The 16,285-nt window shown below is 40.2% G+C and overlaps 1 protein-coding gene across 8 annotated transcripts in view; it reads right to left on the bottom strand.

Annotated features, from left to right (window-relative positions):
- The window catches only part of LOC147029991 (arf-GAP with GTPase, ANK repeat and PH domain-containing protein 1-like), a 459,947-nt gene that overhangs the window by 31,729 nt on the left and 411,933 nt on the right, over positions 1–16,285 (bottom strand). For all 8 annotated transcript variants that reach the window (XM_085873585.1, XM_085873584.1, XM_085873587.1 and 5 more), the window contains one exon: positions 2,939–3,194. In XM_085873585.1, the coding sequence (XP_085729711.1) occupies positions 2,939–3,194 (256 nt within the window). The remainder of the gene's footprint in view (positions 1–2,938; positions 3,195–16,285) is intronic.

Here is a 16,285-nt window from a genome sequence, read left to right as displayed (position 1 = left end):
CAACAAATTTCGTCGTAAACAAACTTTAATACCATTAATCCAGAGGTTTAAAAAAAAAACATATGGAGATACAGATGGAATTATTCGGTTTTCAATACAAAGGATGATATTTTGGGTCACGGTAAAATTTAACAAACCGATTGTGGTGATTCTCATCCATCCATCCATCCATCCATCCATTGGGACCATACTCTGTGCAGAGCGTTGGTGCTGCCTATGAAGTCTCCTTGGCTATTGGGCACAATCCTGGACGGGTCGCCACTCCGACACAGGATACCAGCAAGCTGGTACTCATTTTGCCGACCTCGTAAGGATGACGGGCAGAATCAACACCACCTGGTATTAATTCAACAGCTGAGCAGTATTTGAACTCAGGATCCTCAGATCCCAAACCCACCACCATAACCATTAAGCCAACACCAGGCATTTGTGTGATACTCATGCATGCAGCCAAATAAATAATGTTAACAGCTCTCAGTTGTATGAGGTGTCAAAATTATGAAATATTTTTTTGTATGCTCTGAAATAAAGGACATATATAAAGGGAGACTACGTCACCTTTTCACCTCGAACAGTTGACAAAACATCCACATGCTTGGTAGGGTGCTGGTGCATCCAATATATATGGAGGCCACACAATATTACTTTGATTTTGGTCAAGCATCTCACACAAACAGCAATTTCAGGTAAATCACAATGTTTTTAATGTATCGAGTAAACAAGGTGGCCAAGGAAAGATACAGTATATATTTTATTGTCTCAAACTGTAGTAACTGTGTGAAGTATAAAATTAAGAAATGGCTAAAGAATAATTCGGCATTTGTTTACTTGATTACTCTGGTTTCTTATTGTCAGGTGTTCATTAATTCATTCTTTCAATTTGTTTTTCACTGATTTATGGAGTTCATAGCATAACAGAAGCTGGCAGCATAGCACAGAGCTATGTGCACTGGCCTCTGAATTGTCTACCCTGGGTTTGAATCTCGACCCAGATATACAATGTCTGCCTGGTGTTTCGCATGCAGGGTGAGCCATCAATGTGTGTGCCATCCTTCGGACGGATGTTAAACAGAATCTCCTGTCTGTTTTCACCAGCACCCTGGTGAAATTCCAAAATCCTGCACTCCCATCGAAAAACCTGCATCGGAGTGGCGACCCGTCCGGGATTGTAACCCTCGCCAAGAAACTGCTTTGGCAGAACTGATTCATTGCAGATAGCATGGTGCATAATAACCACATAATAATTACAATAATAATAATGATAACGATAATAGATTACGTATTATCTAAGGGTAATCAAATTTGAAATGGATGAAAACTGAGCATCTCAAAGCTAAAAAAAAAAAAACTTTTCTTGTGATAATCCGATTTTAAAAGCTTTTGTAAGGAAGGTAAAAGAAGCTCTCTCCATTGTGATGCAAAAAAACAAAAGCAAATTGTATTGTTTTTAGTGTTGCGTTGGCACATATTTATTTCAGACATGTATTCCAATTGAGATTAAATTTGAAAAGTGGTGATGAATTAAATAATTATAGATTTAAAATTAAACAACACAAAACACTTAAAAAGGAATTGCTCAAAAAAAAATAATTCAAACCGTTGTGAATAAGTACCATTAAACGGCCCCAAATGATGTCATCACATCATTAGTCAGGAATTTTTTTTAATCGAATTAAAATAGACATCTGGAGGTTGAAAAAAAGAAAGCAAAAAAAAAAAAAAGAAAAGAATCTGAAACTTGTCTTAATTTAGCTTTGTTTGAACATTTTTTTACAAACCTATCTCATTGAAAAGGGACAAAATTAAGGAGGAACCCCTGTCAATGCCAAAATTATTTGGGCCAATTTTCAGAGGGGGGAGAAAAAAAAGGTTGATTACATATTACAATTTTAACTAATTGAAAATTATACAAAACCAAATATGATTTTGAGAAATAAAACATTTGATTACATAAAGTGCTTATAAAGATCTCACTATTCGATATGTACACATCCTTCATAGACACACATGATGAACCAGAAGGATGACACCAAACACAAGGGGAAAGAAAGAGGGGTGAGAGGGGGGGGGAACGAAGGAAAGAATACTTTAGAAACATCTAAAAACAATAGGTAGGTTGAAAAACAATACATTTTGTGGGTTTCATTTAATATTTGAAGTGTTCAATAAATAGTGAGAAATGTATCTTCGCATTACCAAGAAATATATCCAGATGTTTGGACCATGATATTTTGTCCTGAGTTCAGAAAAAGAAACACAATGGCAAATTGATTTCTCTGGAATGAAGGCCAAGTGCAATTACTTCAAAGGCAATGTGACCTCGTTTTAAAAGCATTTTGTTTCCTTACTCTGATAAGCAAAACTCTTACACTGTATAATCTGATCCCATTAATGAGGACTGCAGTATAGTTATGTGAACATTTTGCTTGCACATAACTGAGATTCCCATTTTTGTTAAACAGCAAAATGGGACCAAAACAGTATTTTCCTTGTTTAAAACAAACTGAAACACACTTTTGAGCCTCCAACAATTCAACATTCCTTTCTCTCCGAATTGTTAATAAAGGATAGTTCCACAACAATGAATACAATTGTAAATATAAAGATGGGGGCAGAGAAGCATTTGATTGATACACGATTAATTTTGTTTGACTGAAAAATTCTCAGCAATTCATCTTCTGTGCAACATTCATTGAGAAAACATCTTGTGTCAAGCTTTGGTTAATTTTACTTCAACTTAAAAATTCACATGCCCCAAAAGATTTAGTAAGCTACGTATTGGTAAAATTTATTTGGTGCCGAGAAGGAAATGCTTAAAAGGAGAGGAGAAAATACAACGGGGTGGAAAGCAATACCACACAAAACGAGGGTCAATGGTGATGATAAAATAATGATAACAAACGTAGGGAGACGTCATGTTGTGCAAAGAAAGACCTACCCAAATGAGAAGCTGAGCGAGGGCGACATTTGCCATGGCGCAGGCGAGGTGTAGAGCTGTGCGGCCATCTCCATCACCATATGACTCGTTAACTTCGTCACGGGAGGCAAGGGCGAGGAGGAGGATGGCGGCAGGCAAATCATCTTCCACGGTAGCACGAAGTAGACGCTGGCCCAGGGACAACTCAGATGGTGGAAGAGGTGGCAAGAAGAGGCATTGCTCATATTTGGCCCTGATCCAGCGTTCCTTGTCCTCTCTGGATAAAGGTATAGGTCAAAATAGTTAATCGACAAGAACAAGTGGGGAAAAAGGGTTACAAAAGGCAAAGTCAAGAGTTATACCTCATAGCAGGATGAAAACAAGATGAAAAAAATTAAGGTAACAATGAATGAGAAAGGAGCAGTGGTAAATGGGCATGCGATGCACAGGATGAAAAGGTCAATAAGGAGGAGGGTAATAAGGAACTGAAAACAAGTTAAAACTAGAAGGGCACTCGGTAGAAAGCATACCTCCGCCACGTAATGCCTAATCCATGAGAACATATCGGGCCCAATATGTTTTTGAAATATCATGCTCCACAGTACTGTATAGTTTTTAGCTCTATAGTGAAGAATCACTTTAAAAATGAAATAATTCTCGTGTCCAGATCCAAATTGGGATCTTCACCAAAATCGAATCAATTTGTCCTTGTCATGCACCCAACCAATCCACCATGTTTCATCTGCATCTGTCCACAACTTTTTGAGAAATCCTGCTATACATCAGTTTTGCCCTATTTCTCAATGGTGAAGAATCACTTAAAAAATTATCACATCCGTTTCCGGATGTTCACCAAAATTGAATCAATTCATCCTTGTCATGCACCCGTGTCCACTAAGTTTTGTCTGAATCTGTCCAAAACCTTTGGAGATATCGTGCTATATCTCGTTTTTGGCCCAATTTCTCAATGGTGAGGAATCACTTTAAAAATTCTAGTTGTTGGATCCGGATCTGGATCTTCACCAAAATCTAATCAGATTGTCTTTGTCACACACCCAATCTGCACACCCAATTTCATCCAGATCCGTCCACAACTTTTTGAGATATCCTGTGCACAGAGAGACAAACAGACAGAGAGGGGTGAAAACATAACCTCCTTCACCTTCGGTGGTGGAGGTAATCACAAGGAGAAGTTGTTGGATGTTAAAATGTAGGACATTATTTTAAAAATCTGGAAAGGAGAGATGACAAGAAACTTGTGTCCACGTCGGTGTTGAAAACAACTAAGAAAATGTTTCCAAACGTTCAGATGCCAGAAAGCTATAGTGCTGGTTCAAAGATCAGGCATCGTCAGGTCTTGTGTGCTTTGCAAAGAACAGGTTTTGTGTGCTTTGCAAATGGGCAAAAAATGTTTTCCCCAGGGATTCAATGTGGCTTGCATATAATAGGGCTGGAGGAACAACAGTGAAGGAAAGGAAGACAAGAACTGCAAAATGGAACGAAGAAATGGCCTGGCACCACCAAACAAATGACCTGTGTGCATCCCATTAACGTTGAGGGAGGGTGGGCATGATTAATTAAATTAGCCTGGGGTGGAAATTAACACGCAGCCCCCACCACTGATTGCCTGCTAATTACGCCAGGGTGCCGAGCATTACCGAGAGGCATAGCGGGTGTAATTAACAAGCAATTAAAGTGAGGTCTGCTTATTAGAGGGAAAAATGGGAGGTGGTTTAAAAATACCATAGGTCCTGTCTTTATTTGGCACAACAACCAACAAAGCCTGGGTGCACATATGAAAATTGCTGAAATCATTGCCAACAACATCACCAATAGTCCCCAAAGATTCATTGCTGGGGAACTTTATATTAACAAGTGGGGAGAAAACAAAGAAAAGAGATTTACAAGAAAGTATGTATATGAATAAATAAGGAAACAAATTTGCCCGCAATTTCAAAAAGAGGAATTCAAGGCAGCCACGATGTAATGGCAGGTTATGCTGATTGATGTCATTCTGATATGGTGCTGGGAAGATGTGCTGAGGGACCGATTAGCCGTTGGATAACCTTGCTTGTATTCCCAGCAAGCAATGTAATTTTGTGTTCACATTTGCTGGACAGCTTTTTTAATTCACTGACCGATCAACATGTCTGCGTGAGCCTAAAATCCAGAGCCATCAGCCAAGTGAAGAAGAAAAAGAAAGAAAGAAAAAAGCCAGGTATCAAACATGATGGAAATTAATTAGGAGCATGTGGGGGTTTGGGGGGAAGTAGTTTGGTGGGGGGGGGGGAGAGTTGGAGTAAAGGGGCAGGCAGATAATTGATAGTGCAGAAAGATAGATGACTGTGAGAATGAACGCTTTCCAGCCGAGCACACTTTCACTGATGCCGGGCCTGGGAATGAGCATTTCACAAACACTTAATTTTGTTGCAAAATGTATTGTTGGGAAAGAATAAGGCAAAAAGAAAATTCTCAACAATTGTACAATCTTAACATATAATCCTTACTTAAGAAGAATGAAAAGCCCTTACTGACTCAACAAGAATACTAAAGGTTATGATAACCAACATCAACCTCCCTGGCAACCTCCAACAAGAAAAACTGGCAGAAAGCAAATCAGCTCAGTTTAACAGAAAAAGTATAAATTAAAAACTCAAAATAAGCCAATTTAAGTTGACACAGGAAGTTCAGGTCAAGGTGTTAACAGTCATTCCCTTTTTTGAAGTAATAGGAATACGTTAAGGACTTCAGTTATCAGTCTGTGTGGGAAGGTGTTGGCTGCATAAAGCTAAGAAATGGGGTGGGAAAAGAAGTGGGAGACGAGGAGTAACAGGAGGAAGATAAGGAGACCAATAGCATTTACTGAGGAGCGGCAGAGAGCAGTTGAGACAAGAAAAAGGTCAGAATAATTGCTGCCGGACATATTTAACATTAAGATAATCAGCTCATTAATTATGCGCCAGATCGTTAAATCAGTCAATCGCAAAATGGAATTTTTCAGCTGCCACAGTGAATTTGCAAAAAAAAAAAGGAAAAAGAAAAGAAAAAAGGTTTCCTGAGAAATGGGCAGTAAAAAAAAAAGCAGCTGTGTTTTAGAATCGGTGCAAACACAAATGTAACGAAGACATCAGTATCTAACAGGGAATCTGTAATCCAATAATTCTGTATGCTCTTCTGAAGGAAAGAGCAATTTTTGGGCTCACGATATAAATCAAATCTCATGGTCATGAGAAAGACCCCCGAGAGTTGAGTTTTGTATCATTGGTCGAGCTTAAAGGTTACCGATATGGAAATTGACCCTTCTCCTTCAATCTTTATGATAAAATTGAAGGACACTTTTCTTGGCATTCGACCAAAGTTGCTGAGGATATTCAAGTTAACTGCGCTTCGAATACGACTCCGGCCGAGTCATACCAAATAATTTATTAATGGTATGTGCTGCTTCCTTGCTTGATGCTCAGTATTTACAAGGATAGAGCATGGACAAACAACCATAAGATAGCATATTACCACATGCTTTGTGGGCCGAAAGTCCTCCTCCTGCATTGAACTTTTTTGGATTCAGGAATATCTTAAATATAATCTGCACCAGTCTATCTGTCCATCCATTTGGGGTGGGGCTTTTCCCATTCAGGGAGGGGCTTCAAAATCAAATCACTACCATTTTGTTTACTGCATACAACCTCTTTTGTAAGGCTCGCACTCTCTTACACTCTCAGGGCTTTATTTCAACTCTAATTCGACATCCGATTTCTTTTTTTGTAGTCTCTAAGATGGTGCAAGTTTCGGATGCAAAAAACAGGAAGAAAATTAACGTTTTTAGACAAAAATGCATTCAAAGAGAAATTAAGGCCTGTAAGTAATATAAAGTCCATTCAGACTCCCTCACGGCTATATCTTAACTCTAATTGATCTTCTGATTTCATTTTTTGTAGTCGTTAAGATTGTTGAAGCTTCAGATGCAGCAAAAGGTGAGAAAATTGAATGAACATCGGTGTTTATACACAAAAATGCATTCTAACAGGTGTTTTCAATGTATCTGGTCAGACGTGATGTGGGGAGGGGGAGTTATCATTCAGTTACCTCTTGAAGAAACAAAGGAATATTTTGATTACAACTCATGCCAAGAAAACAAAGTCATGCATGTGAATGAACGCGGCAGTGGTCTATTATACAACACTCAAAGAAGGTACTTTTTCATAATGCAGAGGAACGAAAATTGTGGTCTTTAATTTTAAAAAAACAAAAAACTTTTTGGTTTCCGCACGAGTTTTCAAGGCTGAATCGTGTGCAAGTTACAGGAATTATGAACAAACTGTATTTCACAGTTTCACAGTGAAATAATTAAACGTTAGAAGGAAAATTCCCAATAGACATTTTTTTAGTTTTTCTTTTACAAGTTATAAGTTATGTACACATACACTTTAAAGAAGTTTATTTTAAATCTTCAATGTGAAAAATGTTCTTTTGTATGCTGTTCACAAATTAAAAGAGTAATTTTGGTTTTCACCAGACAAAAGGGTGTATTGCCCAAATACATTGCCCACAACACTTTTTCCCAGGGACTTTTCCATTTGAGCTGTATTCTTTCGACAGTCATGATGATGAAATGTTTCATTCTTCAGACGTAGTCACAAGAAAAAGTTGCGAGTCTTCGGGACTCTGATCGTAGTATTACACAAGCATAAAGCTCCTGTGTGAAGCAGAATGACATCGACATGAAGACATCACACATCTTAAGCATAGTAAAAGTAAAAGATTATTTCAAATAATCAATCGCATTGCATTTGTTATTTTATGACCTGCCAGGAGACTCTCAGAGGATTGCACATTTGGCTTTGAGCTACCTTGCCAGGGTTGGAATCCCAACCCAGCAATCAATGACCACCCTGGCGTTTGGCATGCAGGGTGAGGCATCAATCGGAGGGACGTTAAACCGGAGGACGTGACGCATTGCATTGTGTTTGGAACTGCCATTTCCAAAATGAATAAAAGAATGAGGGAACAAAATGAAATGGCTGATGAACGCCATCATAGGCTTGCACGGAGGCAGCAAGAAAAATAATGAGATGGGTGATGAACTTCAACACAGACTTGCACAGGATGCTGAGCAACAAAGACTTTGGAGAGTAATGCGTGCTCAGCAAACATACGACAACATCCGTAATAAATCGGATGTAGTATCTGATAACATTGCCCAAAAGCATAATTGCTGTCCCATGATCTCACCATGCATGCACTGTTCTGTGAAACATTTCCCAAATGAATCAACAGGGAAAGGGGATGGATTTACACTTTGTTGCTCCAAGAGGAAAGGCCAATTACCTCCACTATTTGCCGTACCTGTTCGACTGCAACGATTTTATCAAGGTAATGATGGAAAATATCGCAACTTCCAAGACGATATCCGAAGTTGCAATTTGGCTTTGCTCCAGACACAGTCATTTCAGACATCTGGAATTTAGAAACAAATTGTATTTCACATGTGCATGGATATGTATTGACATATGATGTATTCACATGCTATATGAAGTTAATAAATTGTGTACATTACACAAAATTTCTGGGTCTGATGAATTGCCAGGACCCATTTTGGAAGACAGACTGGGTGAATCATCAACATGTGTGCTGTCCCTCAGATGTACGTTAAACCAGGCATCTCGTCTAACAACATTAGTTGGTGGATATTAAATATCCCATGGTATCCTTCACAAAGAGTGGGCGAGCTATCGGCGACACCATGGCCAAGTTACAAATTCCTGCCCGAACTACAGCTGGGAAGGCAAGACAAACCACTTTGTATAACCCTTGCTCAAGAAGCTGCCTCGGCAGTACCAATGCTCTGTGACAGAGTATGAGGATTATCACATTCATGAGGATTGAATATGAGGATTGAATATGAGGAGTATGAGGATTGAATTCTGCTATCAGAATTTAAACATTTATTTTGTAAATGTTTTTGTAATAGTCATATCACATCACATTTTTATGAGCAATTAAAGTTGAAGATTTAAGATTATTTTTAAAAAAAATATTCAAAACAAATTTCCTTAGGACACACACAAGAGAGGGGTAGGTACACCCTCAAAGTTCAGTATGATTTCAGAACAGTTTGAGGTTTAGTCACAACACAACAAAACAAAGCACATATTTGTGTGTATGTATGTATGTGTATATATATATATATATATATATATATATATATATATATATATATATATATATATATATATATATATATATATACATATACATATACTAGCATATACCCGTGCTCCGCACGGAGTTGAATGGGTGGCAAAAGGTGGATGAGACATAATAGTTGATGTTAAGGGAAGCTGGGGAGGGTGTCATTAGGGATGTGATGCACTATGGTTACCTGTCCTTAGTTTTCTAAAGGACCTCCCGGGAGATGACATTTTGGGTGAGTGTCTTGTTGCTGAATAGTCCTTGTAAGGAATTATTGTCCACTTTGATGGATATTAGGAGTCACCTCTTGCACGTGAAAATGCAACATATAGTTGGCCATACAGTGGCTGGGAGGTATATTCCGAGTTTGTCAAATGTTTGGCCCTGGGATTTGTTTATGGTCATCGAGTATGCGAGTCTGACTGGAAATTGCATCCTCTGCAGTGTGACTGGAAGGTTGGCATCTGATGGGGCAAGTTTAACATGATATAGGCCTAGCCCTAGACTGAATAGGAGCAGTAATATATAGATAAAAATTAATCTTTCCTTTAGATACAATGTTTCTTGTTACATTTTTTGTGTCCAATTCACCTTCTGAGGTAGTCAGCATGTGCAGAAGAGGGTTTTACATTGCAGACGCTGTTTTCTCGGAGTGACATTACGCCTCTCGGCGGTGACGGTCTGTCGACGACAGACGTAATGACGTCAGCGAATGACCGATGATGTCATGACGGAATTACGTCTCTCAGCGGTGACGTCACACGTCGCCATGCAAACGAACGTAAAAATTAGAAAAATCGCCCAAAATTCCCAAACCTGTCCGTCTGGTGCGATCTCACACAGCCCATGCTGTTCATTAGACCACAGAGCAATCGCATGCCGAAAGTGGTGACAATCCATCCGGCAGTTTTGGAGGAGATACGTCAAATTACGCGCAGACGTTAACAGAAATAATATGTAGATTATCAGTTGTGTTTATGTTCAGTGTTTGATGCAATGAGTACTCCCTTACTCTAGTTCATATTTTTTGGATAGACGGCAGCACTTAAGCCGCTGTCACACCTTGACGTTTTAGCCAGTGTTTGGCAAGGTCTCAAAATGTATGTAAAACGCTGGCGTACGCTGAACTATTGATGTTTTTAAAAAAGTTTTGGGCGTATAATAACGTGTTGGACGTATGCATAACGTATTAGTAACGTACACAGAACGTTTTAATCACATATAGATAACTTATACCAACGAATGCTGAGCGTGTTGTCGGCGTTCACAACATATGCCCAACGATAGTCTAACTTATACATAGCACGTGGCAGCGTATCTCCGACGATCACGTGGCGTAGGCTATTCATAGGCTGCGGCTCGACGATTCAAATCATAACCGCACTAGACATCGAAGTGTGAAGCCGCTGTCACACCTTGACGTTTTAGCCAGCGTATGCCGACGTATGAAAAATTTGCCGAACCAAGCTGGCACACGTCGAATACGTTATGGGTAAGTTTTGTATACGTTAATAGTACGCTGGCATATGTCGTAGTACGCTGGCATACGTCGTCATACGCCGAGTATGTCGAGAAATTTTCAGCATGTTGAAAATTTCTCGACATACTCGGCGTATGACACACGTTCCGCTTACGCTGGCATAAGTTGTAGGCACGTTACGCGATCATTGAAACACGTCGACACACGTTACTTGTACGTTACTCATAAGTCGAAACACGTCAATGTAATGGTTAGCGTCAGTGTTCCAGACTCCCTGGTTTTTTATTTTTTTCTTCGGTATGACGGTGATGTTGACACTTCGATTTCTAGTGCGGTTATGATTTAAATCGTTGAGCGGCAGCCTATTAATTGTATTATATTATACAATTATACGCCGTAAATTGACAGACAAACACAACGGTTCACGGTTATAATAGATGACTTCCAAGGAACACATAACAAGACAATTCAGCCCATCAAGCATGCGTAATGGTTGCCAACCTATGACAGTTTTTTGTATTCCGAGTCTAGACTAGTGGAAAAGCTAAAACACTGAATGGATCAGGACGCAACAGGACAAAAGGCACAGTATTAGTCTGGGAGCTCGTGACGGAAGATTTCACCCCATTTTCCCTCGAAGGTTTGACCCCTCAAAGTTACTCATGCCACTTAAGTCATTCACAAAAACTTTGTCAGTTGCGTCCCAGTCGGTGGGTCTGGACCCACCACCTTTGGGGGTTATATTCACCCCATCGAATACATGGATCAAACTTTGTAAAAACAAAGTATTATGATGGTAGATTACAAAAATAATAAAACTGACCAAACTTCAGGGGGGGGGGAAGGTTTGGTCAGACCCCCCCAAAGGACCCCTTTTCGGGTTTTGATTTACCTCATAAGTTACATGGACTAAACTTTGTCAAAGTAAAGACGTAAGATGGAAGATCACAAAAATAATAAAACTGACTAAATTTTCAAGGGGAAAGGTGTGGTCAGATACCCAAAATTGGTGCTGCCTTTGAAACCCCCTTTGGGGTGGTAATTTACCCCACAAGGTCCATGGACCATTTTTTGTCAAAATAAAGAAGTATGATATTTGATCACAAAAATAATAAAACTGAACAAATTACAGAGGAGGGGAAGGTGTGGTCAGACCGCCACAAAATACCCCCTTGTGGGTTCATCTACCTCATAAATTACATGGACTGAACTTTGCCAAAATGAACACGCATGATGGTAAATTACGAATAAAAAAAAATGACTAAATTTATTTACTTTTTATTTACGAGGAGGTTAAATTTATTTACGAGGAGGTTACACATCGTCGTCACAGCTTTCACTGTCGCTGCTTCCACCATCGCTGTCACTTTCTTCGTCTTCGTTTTCACAGTCATCCATGTTCCCTGCTGTAACAAAATAATTATTTTATGCCCAAAAAAGCTTTCATATTTTGGGGAAAAACCAAATTTTCCTTTTTCTGTCAACCATTTTCTTAAATGCATTTTTAGAAACGAACTGTAATGGACAGACATTGTTTCTTACCTCCTCCATCACTTTCCTCGAAGATGTCATTTTCGCTGCAAACAACATCGAACGATTTTGGAGAAATATCACCATCAAACATTGCAATGGGTAACATCCATCCTCCTGTTTCCAGCCAAAATCTAGTGGTGATAATGCCGATTGGTTGCATTGTGTAGAAGATAGCCACCGCCTTGCAACGAGATGAGTACGCTTTATCTTCTGCAGTAGTACTCGTGAGCATGGCGGCACCGCACTGCCATCAAACTTATTTACACACGAGAATCTTTGCTCTCCTTTATTTGGTTTGTATTTGTCCAAAAATATCTGCAGACGGACTTCATCGACCGATGATATCTTCTTTTTGCTGTACATCTCGCAAACAAACTTTTCCATGTTGACAACTGTGTCCTCGCTGACTTCTGTTTCATGTCCTAGCTGACTGAAAGCTGCCTGTGCATCGTGGTTTTTCTGCAGTAGCTTCAATGGCCTTATTTTGCCTTTTCTGTTGAATGAGGAAGTGTAATCACAACCTGTGAAAGCGTGATATGCTGGGAGAGAGTTGCATAACGTCTCGCCGAGTGCTGCGTGCATCTGATTTCTACTGATGTATCTTTGAGTATTGTTGGTTCGCAATCCTGCTTCTATCCATATCTTCAATGACAGCAAATAATTGGTAGCAACCGAGTGCAATAATAAGGCAGTCAGTGTAAGATGTACGAACGACGACGTTGTTTGGAGTTGGTATGTTTGCAAGATGGTAAAACATCCGACCATCAGCTTCTTCATGATTGTTGCCCAGTGTAGCTTCTACCTGCTTCACTACTCTACCATCGACCACTCTGTAACTGTAGCATACATCACCAGAATTAGCATAGAGAGTTTTTTGCTGAAACACGTCAGCTAATCCATCATCCTCCCACCTGTTCACAAGGAACTCAATAAATCATTTCTTGAAACTGGCATTTTTGAGAGCTGAAATTCAATTACTTGGTCGTTTCTGAGCTGGACCAATGATCTGGTATGAGACAGATGTTGAAGCTCGTGAATCTCTCTCGCAGTCATTGATGGAAGGAGACGGCCATTTGTCTGTGACAAAGTGAATAGCATCACCATGTGCTGAAAGAATCCTCTGGAGAAGAACGCGAGCTGCTGCACCAAAACTGGATGGAAGAGCAGAGTTCATCTGCAAATGCAGGAAAAAATGAAGCATCAGTGATAGTTGTATTTATTGACGTCGGAGGGGTTGTTGGAAATTGCGACTCCAGATACTTCATGACTTCAGCTTTAGGCGTTTTCTGCATTGTTCCATCTACATGACTAAGCGACAGTGGAACTGGTGTAAGTGGATATTTCAAGACTTCCGCCATATCAACTCGTTGTTGTAGTGAGTGGTAAAAGATACTTCCGAACAGATTGCGAACCAAACATGCTGCTACCACTCTACCATCTGCTCCTTGAAGTTTGCGTTTAGCCGCTTCTGATGCAAACGTGTACAAATTCTGCTGTTGTATTCGCCTCTCAAACCTGGCTGGGTCTTCAACACACTCCTTGATGAACTTTCTTCTTTTCCAATTTCGACTACATTAAGGAGGAACTTCTCTGTGTTGTCTGAGGCAGCTTTACCTGTCCCTATGTTGTAGAGGTGTCCAGGATCAAGCTCGCTATTGAACGGATTCATGGTTTCCTTTACCATTGCTATGACGCTCCGGATAGCAGCATTGTCATTCCTGATTCTGTGAGCTTTCAGACTTGCAGTGACATCTTCTTTCTTTTTCATGTTCAGATTTTCAAAGACATGTGAAATCACACTCGATCAAAGAAAGTGGGATTCCGCCCATCGTTGCCTCGCAGAGATGGAGTCTGTGATCGAGGCAATTCTGGTCCGTTGACTTGCTGCGTCAGCATTGATCATTTGTTCTAATGTAAGATCTATGGGACTTCTCGAAAATGGTTTCGTTGTTCTTTTTTATAGAGAACCATCCATTCTGGAACTCAGCAAAAACTTCTGGATGTGTTTCGTGTATTTTAAGGAGGTTGTCATGGTATTTGACAGTCCAACGCGCATAGTTGGGGTGGTTCAATGCAAAGAAGTAGTTGGAAATGTTAGGTAGGCAGGTGATGTATGCGTCTAAATCGCCGACTCTGATACTTCGACTGTACTTGTGGTAGAGATGAATCATCTTGATGTACTTTAGCCAGACCCGAGCGGTTTTCCCATTCTTCCCATTGTGTGTATCAATCGAGTAGACATTGTATTACTGTAAAACGTCATCCATTTCCTTAGTGTAGCTATGAGAATCTATGTTCTTGTGCTGGTTTATGGTTTCCAACTTGCGCCGAATTACGTTACATATATCAGATGCATTTTCTTGTGTGTACAGGAATGATTCGAAGTGCAGGATCTCCAAAGAAAGGGCAAGTAACTCATGCATTTTCTTGCAGTGTTTGTAGTTTTTTCCCTTGATGAATCCGTTTACTGTCCCTTTGGCCAGTACTTCACACTCATTGAGAATGTGAGGCCCACCTGATTCTGAAATAAGTTTTCCAAAAGCACTGAAAAGTGCCAGCTCTATATGGAATGAACCGAGCGCAACAAACACATTATCAGAAGCCGGTTGTTCTTCAGCTTGAATCTGCATTGCAAGGTTTGTGATGGCAAGATCGTAAGTTACTGCAATTGACTGCTTTCCAGATTTGGATGCAATACACAGAGATCTTCTCATTGTCTCAACAACAACAGCATTAAGATGTTGGTGACTGGTTGATTTGTGGTAGGTACCAAATCTTCTGGAGTCGTTTATCCCTGGGTATAACCATCACATTCCAACATACCCACATTGGAGTGTCTTTATTTTGACAAAGTTTAGTCCATGTAACTTATGGGGTAAATGAAAACCCTAAAAGGAGTACTTTGTGGGGGTCTGACCACACCTTCCACTCCTCTGAAATTTGTTCAGTTTTATTATTTTTGTGATCAAATATCATACTTCTTTGTTTTGACAAAAAATGGTCCATGGACCTCGTGGGGTAAATTACCACCCCAAAGGGGGGTTTCAAAGGCGGCACCAATTTGGGGGGATCTGACCACACCTTTCCCCTTGAAAATTTAGTCAGTTTTATTATTTTTGTGATCTCCCATCTTACGTCTTTACTTTGACAAAGTTTAGTCCATGTAACTTATGAGGTAAATGAAAACCCGAAAAGGGGTACTTTGGGTGGGTCTGACCAAACCTCCCCCCCCCGAAGTTTGGTCAGTTTTATTATCCCGCCCCTGGAGGGAGGGAGCGGGATATTGTAATTGTCCGGTTTGTTTGTTGGATTCGAAATACCGTGGGGAGAACAAGTATTTGATACACTGCCGATTTTGCCGGTTTTCCCACTTACAAAGCACGCAGAGGTCTGTAATTTTTTTTATCATAGGTACACTTCAGCTGTGAAAGACGGAATCGAAAACAAAATTCCTGAAAATCACATTGTATGATTTTTAAATAATTAATTTGCATCTTATTACATGAAATAAGTTTTTGATACATCAGAAAAACAGAACTTAATATTTGGTACAGAAACCTTTGTTTGCAATTACAGAGATCAGACGTTTCCTATAGTTCTTAACCAGGTTTGCACAGACTGCAGCAGGGATTTTGGCCCACTCCTCCATACAGATCTTCTCCAGATCCTTCAGGTATCGGGGCTGTCGCTGGGCAACACAGACTTTCAGCTCCCTCCAAAGATTTTCTATTGGGTTCAGGTCTGGAGACTGGCTTGGCCACTCCAGGACCTTGAGATGCTTCTTACGGAGCCACTCCTTCGTAGCCCTGGCTGTGTGTTTCGGGTCGTTGTCATGCTGGAAGACCCAGCCACGCCCCATCTTCAATGCTCTTGTTGAGGGAAGGAGGTTGTTGGCCAAGATCTCACGATACATGGCCCATCCATCCTCCCCTCAATACGGTGCAGTCGTCCTGTCCCCTTTGCAGAAAAGCATCCCCAAAGAATGATGTTTCCACCTCCATGCTTCATGGTTGGGATGGTGTTCTTGGGGTTGTACTCATCCTTCTTCTTCCTCCAAACACGGCGAGTGGAGTTTAAACCAAAAAGCTCTATTTTGGTCTCATCAGACCACAGGACCTTCTCCCATTCCTCGTCTGGATCATCCAAATGGTCATTGGCAAACTTCA

This window comes from Eptatretus burgeri, chromosome 3 (assembly GCF_056783735.1).
Source record: "Eptatretus burgeri isolate ZD-2024b chromosome 3, Ebu_testis_v1, whole genome shotgun sequence".
Taxonomy (NCBI): Eukaryota; Metazoa; Chordata; class Myxini; order Myxiniformes; family Myxinidae; genus Eptatretus; species Eptatretus burgeri.
The sequence above is the reverse complement of the archived record's forward strand: the minus strand, read 5'-3'. Positions and strand labels throughout refer to the sequence as shown.